At 35.2% G+C, this 14,648-nt stretch overlaps 1 protein-coding gene across 1 annotated transcript in view; it reads left to right on the plus strand.

The window, feature by feature from the left end:
* CPNE3 (copine 3) overlaps window positions 1-14,648 on the plus strand; it is a 49,763-nt gene that overhangs the window by 14,870 nt on the left and 20,245 nt on the right. Inside the window, exons 4-7 of the mRNA XM_032316230.1 lie at window positions 1,386-1,460; window positions 3,098-3,169; window positions 8,925-9,008; window positions 11,091-11,180. Coding sequence (XP_032172121.1) covers window positions 1,386-1,460; window positions 3,098-3,169; window positions 8,925-9,008; window positions 11,091-11,180 — 321 coding nt within the window. The remainder of the gene's footprint in view (window positions 1-1,385; window positions 1,461-3,097; window positions 3,170-8,924; window positions 9,009-11,090; window positions 11,181-14,648) is intronic.

Here is a 14,648-nt window from a genome sequence, read left to right on the forward strand (position 1 = left end):
CTCCAATAAGCCTCCTCTGATCCCCTTGAGTAGTTTGGCGCGCGACCCTGTGCTCACCCCAGTACTCTCTACTGCTTCTACCCAATCATCAACCCTCCATCCATAGTTACTTAATTATCTGCCTTTCCTATGTGACAGATTTGATCAGGGTAAAGGTGTGCCTGTAGGCTCACCGTTTTGTTTCTTTCTCAGAGTCTGAGTTCTAAAGAGAAATCAGGGCGCCTGAGTGGTCTAGTGGGTTGTAAAACTCTTAATTTCAGCTCAGGTTGTGATCTCAGGGTCTTGATATCCCGCTCAGCAGGGAATCTGCTTGTGTCCCTCTCTGTGTGCTTACCCTCCCCCGTCCCCGCCCTGCCACAGGCTCCTCTCTCAAATAAATAAATAAATAAACAAAATCTTAAAAAAAAAAAAAGAAGAAGAAGAGAGATCTTGACTATTTGTAATAGAGCTGGGAAGGCCTCAGGAGGGAAGACTCATTGTTTTTCAGTGGGTGACATTATTGCCTAGATTTGTTTATTTTTCCATGTATTGTTTGGGGATCTTGGTATTTCCTATGTCTCAAGAACAATATGAAACTGAAGTTGATCAGTTTTCTAAAACTTTGATGAAGAGTGTCAAAGAGAAAATTAAAGTATTGATTTTTTCGGAAAAAACCACATTGTAGCTAAATTTTAATGAATTTGATAGATGCATCTATTTGAGAGTACCTAGGTCTACTATATTATTTTATTATTTTTTTTAAGTTATTTATTTATTTTTTTTTTATTTGACAGACAGAGATCACAAGTAGGCAGAGAGTCAGGCAGAGAGAGAGGAGAAACCAGGCTCCCTGCGGAGCAGAGAGCCCGATGTGGGGCTCAATCCCAGGACCCTGGGATCATGACCTGAGCCGAAGGCAGAGGCTTTAGCCCACTGAGCCACCCAAGCACCTCTACTATATTATTTTAATCAAAAATGATATTTTGTGGGGGTTATATATTCAAGTTATGCATCAGTTAAAAAGTTGAATCTCATTTATTGAGTGTTCTGAGGCCCACTTCTCATCTATAGGTTTTTCAGCTCAGTGATTAGTATATATGAAGAGAACCCATTCCTCTTTTTCCATTACAGGGAGGAAGTTAAACTTTGAAGTAATTGATAAAGAAACTAGTGGTTGGGGAGATCGTATCTGCCAGGAATGGCTCCTTGGAAATCTTTTCCAGTTGGTTTTAAATATGTAGATGTGTTTTATAATCTGTAAATCTTTAAGGCATGGACTTAATGTTTCCATTTCTAATGACTTAAGTTGACTTAACTTTATACTCAACTTTTTTTGAAATCATTCAGTTTAAAAATTCACATACTGAAGTGAAATAGCTCTTTGTATCACTTTCCAATTTTAACAGATTGTTTCCAGTAAGAAGCTAACTCGACCCCTGGTGCTTAAAAATGGCAGACCTGCTGGGAAAGGGAGCATTACGGTAACAATAAGATATTTGTCTTTTGCCTGAAAAGATTTAACATGATAGGACATGCTGAAACTGTACATATCAGACAAATACTCTATAGCCATGCTTTATCATTTCATCCCGAATGTTGTCCTTCATCCTTACTTGCCTTACAGTGATCAAAAATGGGAAATATGTTGGGTCAAAAAGAAGGAGAAAATGCAGTATGGGAATTCCTTCTTTGAGTCTTTTAAGTTGCTCATGGAATCAGATGTAGCTTGGTGATGCTTGTCTCTCCCTCATGGAAGTATAAATCCCCAAGTTAGAGAGAAATGACTTAATCATCTGAATGGATTAATTTGACCCTCTACAAAGTTCCCCCAATAGGACAGAAACTGTATAATGGATTTAATTCCAAATGGATCTTATATTATGCCATGACCATTGAACCTCTCAACCTCCTTTTTTTAAAGTTTTTATTTCATTATTTAAGTAGCCTCTGTACCCAGCATGGGGCTTGAACTCATGATGCTGAGATCAAGAGTCACATGCTCTTCTGACTGAGCCAGTCAGGCACCTGAGCCTCTCAACTCTTAACCATCTTTTCTGTGCTCGTGCTCTCCTGCCCATCCTCCCACTCAGATTTTTCCGTTGCTAATTACTGGTCCTAGGCAAATGAATATATACTTTATACTGTTTTATATTTCATATTTATATATGAATATATATTTATATTTACATAATGCCACACTTTAAATAAGTATCTTTAAATAACAGGATAAAATAATTACCTTCTAGAGTTTCTGTCCAGGTTATCACTGCCTGGAGCAGTATTTTCTAACTTTAGCTCTGAGAATGGAGGGCTGGCTCCCTCCTGTTTGAGGGTTGTTGTCATTATGAGGGCATTTCCCTAAGCAACTGTTTTGCCCTAGTTTAAATCTCCTGAGGCATAAGAATTTTAAGTGTCTTTGGGATGTTGACTTTTGTGAGACAGAACATTACAGTAGTTAGCTCTATTGCTCTTGGGGTTATGATAGCCTGGAATTTGTTTTTAACTAGAATAAGTTTTTCAATGACATTGGATGAAAAACCTTGATCTGATGCTTCAACTTAAAGTGTCTTCTAGGTATGATTTGCTCACACTTTAGATAGGGTCATGCAGTTTTTCAGGGCTTTGATTTTTCTTCTACTTTTTAAAAATTTTATTTATTTATTTGAGAGAGAGGGAGAGAGCAAGCACAAGTGGGGTGGTGCGGGCAGAAGGGAAGACAGAGAAGCAGAGTCCACGAGTGGGGAGCCTGACATGGGGCTTGATCCCAGGACTCTGAGATCATGACATAAGCTGAAGGCAGATGCTTAACCTACTGAGCCACCCAGGCGCCCCAGGGGCTTTGATTTTTCACTGGAATGGGGAAGATCTAGTTTAGGCAACAGCATTTGAAAAATAAGTTGTGTAATACAGATTTGGCATATTTGGGGAAAATATTTTATACACATTAAAGAAATAATGATCAATCTTTCTGAATAGTACTTTTTCTTATAAAAGATTTAAAATTCATTTATATTAGTAGAGATTATATCTATTATCAGATAACAGAATAAATCAGTACTTCTAAGTTTATCAGAATCCCTAAAACATATTGTCTTTCACTTACCATATATCCTCATAGATTTCAGCTGAAGAAATAAAGGATAACAGAGTGGTATTGTTGGAAATCGAGGCAAGAAAACTGGACAATAAGGTGGGTAGTTGATGCACATTTCTACAAGGATATCATGTTTTGCCTCACATTGATTCCTTTTTGAAAAAAAAATGATGCAATTAGTATTATGAACTCTATCATCTGAGCATCACTTAGAGTATTTAGTTACTTCTAGATTCTGCTTTCCTATGTATGTTTAAGCAGAAGCCATTTTCTTTTACCTCTTTCTTCTAGGTGTTATCAAAGGGCTTGTCTAGCTTAAAAGAAGAGTTATTAAAAGCATTAAGGTTATTGTAAAAGTCATTTGATACAGTGTTGTTGGATTACCTTAAGGAAAGAAATAGAAATTCCATGCTCTATTGGATTTTTCTCTTTGTTTCCAAAAGTCAATGTTTATTTTTAATGAAGAATGAGTGCAGTACATAATAACACAACAATTTAGTATATAGCATGAATTAGAATAATTATTCGAGTGATTTTTAAAAAAATTTTTAAAAGATTTTATTTATTTATTTGACAGACAGAGATCACAAGCAGGCAGAGAGAGAGAGAGAGGAGGAACAGGCTCCCTGCTGAGTAGAGAGCCCAATGCGGGGCTCAATCCCAGGACCCTGGGATCATGACCTGAGCTGAAGGCAGAGGCTTTAACCCACTGAGCCATCCAGGTGCCCCTCTTCGAGTGATTTTATACTGAATCACATAAACCAATCAATTTAAAAAAAATCATTTTTATTTGCCTTACAATTTAGTTTGCAAACATCTTAGACTAGTAGCCAGGGACAACTTTTATTTTGGAAAAATTTAAATAGAACAGTCTTTAAAAACCCTGCATGTCCCCATCATCCATCTTCAACACTTATAACTCATGGCCAGTTTTGTTTCCTATCTACCTTCTCTCCTCTCAGACATCATGTCATTTCATCCCTATAAATATTCTGGAGTATCTCCAAAGATTCTTTTAACAGTATAATTGGTTGGTATGTTTCCAGTCTTTTTTCTTTTTTTAAAGATTTTATTTGTTTGACAGAGATCACAAGTAGGCAGAGAAAGGAAGGCAGAGAGAGAGAGAAGGGAATCAGGCTCCCTGCTGAGCAGAGAACCTGATGTGGGGCTCGATCCCAGGACCCTGAGATCATGACCTGAGCCGAAGGCAGCGGCTTAACCCACTGAGCCACCCAGGCCCCAGTCTCCAGTCTTTTTTAATCCATAAATGTCCCCCTTTCTTTTACTTTCTTCCTACATCTCTCTTTCCTTTATTCCCTCTCATTTTCTTCCTTCATCCCATCCATCCATCTGTCCATCATGGAACTTACTCAATAAAGAAATGGACTCCTCTGTCCTATAGAAGTTGTAACACTGCTTATGACTGATTAAATGCTTATGGTGTCGTTTAGCATGTTCTCTCCACTTTTATTTCTTGATTTCTGTAAGCTGGTAACTGAATCTAGAGGAATGATCTGATGGTATTTTGAATTGTCAGTAGGGCAGCTTTATAGGTGGTGACATGTGATTTCATCAGGAGGCTCCCATTGTTGAGTCCTGTCTTTTTGGGACATCTGAACATTGATGGTAATTATACTGCCTAGATATATTATTTTATTAAGAGCCTGTTAAATAGTGAGATTCTCATGCTATCATTGATTCTTCATTTATTAATGAGGATACTTCTATAAAGAAAAGTATTCTCACCCACGTTACGTATTTATTTATTCTGAAATACGATTGTACAGGAAGCAAATTAAAATGTTTGATTTTTTTCCCTCATATATACCATTTCACAGATTAAGTTGGTTCCCTTTCATCCTCTAAATGTGACAATAAGGGTTTTGTCTTTGTTTTGTTTGTTGTTTTTTATTTTTAGTATTGCTATGAACTCTTTACCAGAGAACTCCTATAGATGCTTAAATTATCTTAACTTTGGCCTGTGAAAACCTCTTGAAGTTTGTTCCTGAAATCAGTTGGCACATCTCCAGGAGTCTTTGGATAGCTTCCTTGCTGTGTGGCATGACAAGATGTTCCAGGCTTATTTTTATCTAATTTCCGCCCCAGACTGCAGATTAAAAAGAGCCTGATTATATTTTAGTGGAAATTGTTATTTAGAGACCAGTCTGATGCTAGGGGTGCTTATTGTCAATTATTGCTACTTACTGTTTCTAAGGCTTTTTAGTAGACAATTAGAGGAAAGACTGTTTTGTTTTGTTTTGTTTTTTAAAGAAAAACTAAATAATAAATTTATACAAATATTTCCAGTTCAGATATAGAATTACAGGGCCTTACTTCTTTAATTCTATATTTGTGCCTGCCTTCTCTTATGCTGAAAATCTCAGTTCCTAAGGATGTTAACATAATTGCTTCTGTTTGCCTTTTATAATATCTAATACTTTCAGAATAAAAATATCCATATTATAATTAACAATATTTTTACTGAAAACAGATTGAGCTTTTTTTGAAATTCTTTTTTTTTTAACTTTATTTGTTCATTTATGTTATCTCTACACCCAGTGTGGAGTTTAAACTCACTACCCTGAAATCAAGAGTCATGTGCTCTGCTGACTGAGCAAACTAGGCACTCCTCTTTGAAATTCTTTTTGTCTTTAGAGTTATATATTCTATGTGGACTGTATATTCAAATTCTTGTGTTTTATTTTATTTTATTTTTTTTTTTTTAAAGATTTTATTTATTTATTTGTCAGAGAGAGAGTGAGCGAGAGCGAGCACAGGCAGACAGAGTGGAAGGCAGAGTCAGAGGGAGAAGCAGGCTCCCCGCGGAGGGCAAGGAGCCCGATGTGGGACTCGATCCCAGGACGCCAGGATCATGACCTGAGCCGAAGGCAGCTGCTTAACCAACTGAGCCACCCAGGCGTCCCTCAAATTCTTGTGTTTTAAAGAAATCTTTTAGTTATTGTTCTGTCACAATTACACATTTGAATTTTGCTTTTGATATTTAGGGATTGTTTTCAATTTTTAAAAATTTAACTTTGTTTTATAATTATATAAGAGATTTGTATGGTTCCAAAGCCAAATCTATAAAACAAGATATTTTCAAGTAATTTAGCTTCTTTCCCTGTCTGCTATGTTTTTTCTTCCTTTGTTCCTGTAGTAATAATGTTTTAAAATTTATATTTCATGGTTTAATTTTTCAATTTCCTAAAAGAAAACTAAGGCTTTTTTTTGTGTGTATGTGTTTGTATGCCTCTGTATATATACATATATGTATATATGTATGTATATTGATATGTTTATGTAAATAGATATGTATGTGTGTATATTTATGTATTTGTATTTATATTCTCTACCCTCAGCCCTTGGGTAGCTGTAGCATACTACATACATATACCATTTTTTCTTTTAGTGAGGTAGAGAGAGTGAGAGCATGTGTATGTGTGCACATGTGAGTTGGGGATGGGGAGTAGACAGGGTAGGTGCAGAAGATTCTTTTTTTTTTTTTTTAAGATTTTATTTATTTATTTGACAGAAATCATAAGTAGGCAGAGAGGCAGGCAGGGGGTGGTGGGGGAGCAACTCCCCACAGAGCAGAGAGCCCGACTAGGGGCTTGATCCCAAGACCCTGAGATCATGACCTGAGCCGAAGGCAGAGGCTTAACCCACTGAGCCACCCAGGCGCCCCGGTTCAGAAGAGTCTAAGGAGAATCTTAGACAGGCTCCACTCAATGGGGATACTGACTTGGAGCTCCATCTCACAACTCTGACATCATGACCTGAGCCGAAGGCGACAGTCTGTCACTTAACCAACTAAACCACCCACGTTCCCCCATACTTGTGCATTCAGACACACATATGAATATATATTCTCTGGATATGCATATATACACTTTTCTCCACCTTGCTTTTTTTCACTTAACATGTTCTGGAGATCTGAGTCAGGAACTGTTAATTCTTACTTTCGTTCTACTACTGACATCTTAATGAACTTTCAAAGGTTTGTTGTCTGACTTTCAAAATGGTAATAATGATATTCTGCCTTTCTCTTTGGTTTATTTCTAAGGTAGGTCAGACAAGGTACATTAATGTGTTTTTAGAAAGTTAACTTCTCTGTGTATAGTGCTACTATTAATTTTATTAAATGGTTTACAGAGAGGCTAATTACATTGATTCTTAAGATTCTTATTAGATAAGGTTAAATTTTAAAAGTTCTGGGGTGCTTGGATGGCTCTGTCAGTTAAGTGTCTGCCTTTGGCTCAGGTCATAATCTCAGGGTCCTGGGATCAAACCCTGAGTTGGGCTCTCTGCTTAGTGGGGAGTCGGCTTCTCCCTCTCCTGAGCTGTCTCTCCCTCTCAAATAAATAAATAAAATCTTAATTTTTTTTTTGGAGGTCTGGATAACCTTTGTTTGTGTGTGTGTGTATATGTATCTATATTTATATCTATATTTTAAAAGTTTACTTACTTAAGTAATCTTCCACACCCAAATGGGGCTCAAACTCATGATTTAAGAACAAGAGTCACATCTTCTTCTGACTAAGCCAACCAGTACCCCCTGTGTTTATATATATTTTTTAATATTTTATTTATTTATTTTTGAGAGAGAGCATGAGAAGGGCGAAGGACACAGGGAGAAGGAGAAGCAGACTTCCTGCTGAGTAGGGAACCCGACATGGGGCTCAGTCCCAAGATCCTGAGATCATGAGTCAGACCCTTAACCAACTGAGCCTCCCAGGTCCTTCCTGTCCCCCCACCCAGCCCCGTGTTTATATTTTTGACTGTACCATATATATTACTTGCTTGACATTGAACTGCTGAGGAAGGAAATAATATTTTCTTAGTTCTGAATTTAACACTGAGTTTAATTTAGGACTCAAGAAATCTTTAATTCAGGGACATAGCTGCATATATTACTGTAGAATTAACAGGTGTCCTTTCATTTTACCAAATAATAAGTTGTATATTCTAAAGAGTATGGCAATGGTAATATAAAGGCAAACAAAAATGAGAAAACAAAATAATTTATAATCTTACTTGAGTTTGACCTCTGAAAGTGATTTGGTCAGTCTTCCAGAATTTTATCTCTGTGTATGTGTGTGTATGTGTATTTGTGTGTGTGTATGTGTGTGTTTGTACTGAGGCTAGTGATAAGGGTATTTTTGAGCACTCGCTGTGCTTCAGCATTATACAGGGGTTCTGTGGTGAATTACAGAGGGAAAAGAAGATGTACGTTGTACCGTTGGAATAATTCCATTATGCACTTCACATATTTACCTCTGCTCCCTTCTGTGTGTAAAGAAATGTGTGGAATTGGTGGAAGAGTATTGGAAATAGAAGAATAAGATATAAAGTCAAGACTCAGATCCATGAATTTACTAGATGTATGATCTTGCCAAAGTCATTTAACCCTTGTGAATCCATTTTATTGCTGATAACTGCTGTCCCTCATGGTGTCAGTATGTAGCCAAATGGGATGTCATTTATATAAAACTATTCAGTGCTATGTGAATGAATACTCTTACTAATGAAAACAAGCCCCAAACATATCTTACTGATTATGGGTCTTATTGTTCACCATATTTTAAAGCCATGTTCTCATGTTTTTTTTGAGAAGTGAAGGTGTGAGACACAGGATTATGAGCATTTATCACAAATGCCTTAGTAGTTCTCCTTGTAGGCATCAACAGGTTGCTAAGTTCGTGAGAAAGAATGGGATTTGTATTTATTACTGTACTTTACTGTATATATCTATACTGTGGAGTTAGACTTCAGGTACTGCTAACATGTAACATGTATAAAGTGTGGTTTCACATGGTTTCAGTGGAGAATAATTGACTTTTTTTAAACGTAGGATCTATTTGGAAAGTCAGATCCATACCTGGAATTCCACAAGCAGACATCTGATGGAAACTGGCTCATGGTTCATCGAACAGAGGTGAATATCTGAATTTGAAAAAGTAGAGTTGAGGTTTCTATTGGAATTGTAGTAATCTAAATTTTTAAAAATTATGTATTTTAAAAATATCAATCTGAGTTCAGACATCTAGACAGGGATACAAGATCAACATACTCATTTCTTTTCTTTTTCTTTCTTTTTTTTTTTCATGTGGAGGTACTACCATGCTGAACTGTCAGTAAAATTTTTATCTTGAAAAATTTAAGACCCTGTAAAAAGCACTAAAATGTATACCTGTGTATCCTTCACTTTGATTTGCCACCTGGTCATATCTGCATGTGTGTTCTTTCTCATTCACTCACTCACTTTCACACACAGACACACATATACATATACACAGACATGCACACATATAATTCCCATTCACAGAACCATTTTAATGCAGGCTACAGACATCACCTTATTACCACAGCAGGCTTTTATTGAGAAGAAGGGCATTCTCCTATACAATCACACCTGGAAGTTTAGGACTCAAAATTTAAAATTTATAACATCAGTGTATCATATAACTTTGAGTTTCTGCAGTTGATTAATACACACACACACACACACACACACGCACGGAGGTATATATATATATATATCTATATATATACCTCCACATATTTTTGTCTAGGATTGATTAAAGGTTCACATTTTGCATTTCACATTTTGCATTTGGTTCTTATGTTCCCAGTATATAAGATTCTTCTCCATATCTGTCTTAGGTCTTAATGCCTTTGAATCTCCTGAATAATCAAGACCAGTGTGTCCAACATTCTAAGTCTTCTGTTTCCTTACAGTTATATCCAAATCAAACAAATCGATCCGGAACATTATTTATGTATACCTTGCTCTGTATCATCAGAGGACTCATGGTCTCAAGCTGTCCAGTATTGATGTTGCCAACCTTGTCTACTTGATTAAGCTAGTGACCACCAGATCTTGCCATGATAAAGTCCCATTTTTTCCCTTTTGTAATTAATAAGTGATCTGTGGTGTGACACTTTGAGAATGCATGATTAAACTGTTCTTTTGCATATCATCCATCTACTGATGATCCATACCTAAGGATGGGTTATATTAGGGGTTTATATTAGGGGTTATAAAATAGTGATTTTTTTCTAAAATTTTCATCCCTTTACATATACTAGCAGATACACCTCTTTCATCTCTCCTCTCTCTTCCTTTTTTATTTTTGGTATCATTGTAGACTCATGACTGTTATAACACGGTATATTCATTATATTATAATTCATTACTGTCATTTTAGCTGTTCCAATTAATCCAGATTTGACCAGGGAGAGTGATGTTGAAAGGCGTTTGGGTTCCTTTAACATAACCCCATTAGTCTTTAAGCATTCTTTTATTTATTTGTTTATTTATTTATTTAATTATTTGTTTTTTAAAGTAATCTCTACACCAAATCTGGGGCTCGAATTCACCACCCCGAGATCAAGAGTCTTATGTTCCTCTGACTGAGCCAGCCAGGTGCCCTGCATTCTCTTACTTTGCATTAAACTATTTTCTCAGGTCACATTATGCTCACTCTCTCCCAGGTCTGGAATGAGCCCTTTCTCTTGGAACACTATTCCTTTAATGGAGTAGTCTTAGATGTACTCATTGCTACTGAGATGTCATTTCACTTATGCCTTTTCAAAGGACATAGCTGGGAAACGTGTATTTGTATATATGTTTATTATGTATATGTATATTTACAAAAATTTTAAATCATGAATTTAGACTACTTCTTCAATTCAAGCCTAACCCAGCAAGGTTCTTTCTCATTCATGCTTATTCCAAATTTGAATCTTCTGTGTCCTGCAATGAAAAGCCTGGTTTCCCACAAAATCAATAATCTTTCTAAGCGTACATCGTAATGGGTGAAATATATTTTCCAAGTAGTTTCTCTTCTTTTCTCAGAATGTATCTATCATGTTTTTCTTCTAACACTTGTATAATATTGTCCTAGATAGTTTTTCATTGAAAAAATTGACTGGGTGAAAAGGTGGAGAATGATTAGTGAGAGTGTAGCAAGAACTGAATGTTTTTCTAACTAGTCTTTGTATCTTCATTTTATAGGTTATTAAAAATAACTTGAATCCTGTTTGGAGGCCTTTTAAAATCTCTCTTAACTCCCTGTGCTATGGAGATATGGACAAAACGATCAAGGTAATTTAAAGTTATATGTATATATATAACTATATTATATATATTTTTTATATTATATATTATATATAATTTTTATTTTTAAATATATAATTATAATTATATAATTTATATTATATATATTATATATATATATGTTATGTATACACACACAGTAGTTGATTAGATAGTATTTAATAGAAGTAAGTGATCTAATAGATACCTGTAAGGATTATATTTTATTTGTATTTAGGAATATTAAAATAGAAATGTCTCTGATAAGTAAATTGAAGGGTAGATACGTTTGACTGATCTGTTGGCCTAAGGCTTAATCAAAAATTGTGATTTTCATTTTACTCTTCATTTAAAAAAAATAAAATGTCCAATTTAAATCTTTCCTCCTTTTAATAAGATTCCTTTTTTCTGCAAATAGGAAACTTTAACTGCCTTCTTTGCCTTTGGCATGTCCCTTTCAAATAGAAGCAGATGTTACTTTGACTAAAAACCCAGAGCTTCCCTTCTGCCATTAGCAGCAGAGGAGAATAGTGGTGGCATTTTCCATTGCTTATTTTCAGAGCAAGATATTCATTGAAAACTTCTAGATGGCTTTACTATAAAGTACTAGAAAAGCAGAGTGAGACCAGGAAGTATCAGGCATCTAAGAATTTTTTTAATGTTTTAATTTATAGCCATTTATTAGAAAATATTTATTATTTTTAAGACACATAATAAAAATATTTATTATTTTTAAGACACATTTAAGACACATTATCCTGGAGTCTCATAAGAGTCCAGATAGAAGCCTCTTCTTGTGTTTAGTTGTCAGCAAACCAAAGTGGAGTTTGTTGTTTTTGTTTTAGTTTTTTTTCGTTTGGTAATAAATATGGTAAAAACAGGAAAAGTGATGACACGGAGCATAAGATTTCGTCTCAGGCTATAGTCCAAGTCATGATTTAGGCCTTCAACCAGATAAGGTATCTTGGGCAGGTCATCTAACTTCTTCACTTACCCAATAGAGAAAATAATGTCTATATTACAAAAAAGGGAAGGATTAAATTAATGAAAGTGTAAGTTTTCTAAACCATTATAAAGCACAGATGCTGTTACATTAAAATGACTTAATTCCTTAGATCCCCAAAAATTTGTCCTCAGAGAACTTGGCAGAGAACTTTAAAAATCAATATAAGTAGAATTTATTTGTTATTTCAAATAACAGTGAAAATTTAGGTAAAAAATAAATAGTAGAACAGTAGTTTTAAAAATTACTTTCTATAATTATACTACCTTGCTAACTTTTGCTTTTCACATTAAAAATAATAAGCTAAAACTTTATTAGACCTGAGAAACAGGGAAAGGCTGGGGAAAAGAAATGCCTAAACCATAACTGATTGCTTGCAATAATATGTTATCAATGAAACAATGTTTTTTAAACTTTTTTTTCACACAGTGGCATGCTTACAGGGCTATTTTATTATAGTAAGTAAACTGATTTTCTCAGTTTTCTCTGATGAATGTCTTCTGTTCTTAAAACTTCCTCAGTTTGTGTTAACATTACACAATTTGGTTTCCCACATCATGACTGTCTTTACATTCTTTAGTGCTGTATTTCTTTGCAATATTACGAAATCATCCATCTGTGAGTCTCTTGGTGTTTGGAAATCGTTTAGAGGTGTGATAAAGGGTTTTAGAGCAGAGGATAGAGTCAGAATCATCCATAGTTTCTTTGCTGCTGTGTGAATGTGCCAGTGTTATCACTCCAGCATGTATTATTATTCTCATGAGATCAAGTGAATAAAAGAAATAATCCTGCATGCTGCCCTCCTCCCTAAAATGGGAATGCCTTAGTGAATGTAGTATTTTGTGGTGCGTGCATTCTCTTACATATATACATAGGTGCATATGTATATATGCATGTATTTCAATGTCACAAGCACTGCTAATACTGTATCAGTATTTGAAACAGCCAATAGTACTCGTTTTTGAATTTTTGAGAAGAGAAATTAAAAGATACAAATCATTACATCATTTATCTGAAATTATATCTGAACATAGGCCTGCATTATAAATGTCACATCTTTCATTAGCACCAAATATTTGCCTTCAATGAGGAAGCAGTGAATTTTTCCTGTATCGTTTTCCTATATAATTTTCCTATGTAGGTATTATAGTGAGCTCTCAGAAATTCCAGCTTACAAATCTTTTTACATTCCCTGAAGTCTCAGGCTTATGAAGAGTTTTAGGTGTTCATATACTTTCTTTAAAAATAAAATTGAAAAAAAAAAATTGGCCTTATCAAGGCTTGATCTTAACATAGATAGAAGTTGGAGTTTCCTGAATGCAAATCTAAAATGCCAAGTTCTGGGGCACCTGGCTGGCTCAGTCAGTAGAGCATGCTACTCTTGATCCCAGAGTGGTGAGTTCAAGCCCCACATGGGGTATAGAGCTTACTTAGGAAAAAAAAAAATCAAGTTCTACTTTCCATATATAAAAAAAAACTATTAAAAAGTAAAATCATGGTAATACTAAGATTGCTTTTGTCTTTATCTTAATTTTACTTTCTCTGGAAAAAAATTAGTAAGACCATTCATTTTCTTTTCCCCTCACAGTTTAAATAAAGAATCAGATAAAGGGACTTCGGTTTAAAAATTACATATCTGATATTTGTAAGGCAAGAATCAAACTCTCATAATTGGTAAGAGACCAAACTGTTTACAACAAATAAAAATCCTTTACAGTTAATCAAAATTGCAATTCTATTTTTTTTTAAGAGTTTATTTATTTATTTGTCAGAGAGAGAGATGAGCGAGAGCAAGCACAGGCAGACGGAATGGCAGGCTGAGGCAGAGGGAGAATCAGGCTCCCTGCCGAGCAAGGAGCTGGATGTGGGACTTGATCGCAGAACGCTGGGATCATGACCTGAGCTGAAAGCAGCCGCTTAACCAACTGAGCCACTCAGGCGTCCCAAGAATTGCAATTCTAGACCTTGTCTTTATTGATTGATTTATAGTCTCCCTGGAATAATAATCAAAATATTAGTAAGGAAGGAAACACTTCCTGTTATAATAGGCAGACAGTTCACTTTTCATAGAACTGAGAAGAAAATAATTCACTTTTCTGGGTAAACACATAAATCCTAAGCATTTTAACTTGGTAATTAATAAAACTTTGTAAAGGATACTCTCTTGGCAAGTACTCTCAGTTACAGGCTTTTATTTTAAATCTCTAGAAAAATTCAGAAGTGTCCTTAGCACAGCTTCATATTACCTATGTCGGTTACCAAATAAAACATATCGTCTTCTAACACTATTTAATTCCTCTGCCTACTTCACAAGCCTGTGTAGATAATGTGTGCAGTGCACATAATAAATGCAGAAATGAGATAATCTGTTCTGAAATTACAAAGCTCTATAGAAAATCGGTTATTCCATGATCACAATGAACACCTCTGTTTGCTAGCAGTTCACACCATCTTAATATTCTCATTGCAATGAG

The sequence above is a fragment of the Mustela erminea genome, chromosome 16 (genome assembly GCF_009829155.1).
Source record: "Mustela erminea isolate mMusErm1 chromosome 16, mMusErm1.Pri, whole genome shotgun sequence".
Classification (NCBI taxonomy): Eukaryota; Metazoa; Chordata; class Mammalia; order Carnivora; family Mustelidae; genus Mustela; species Mustela erminea.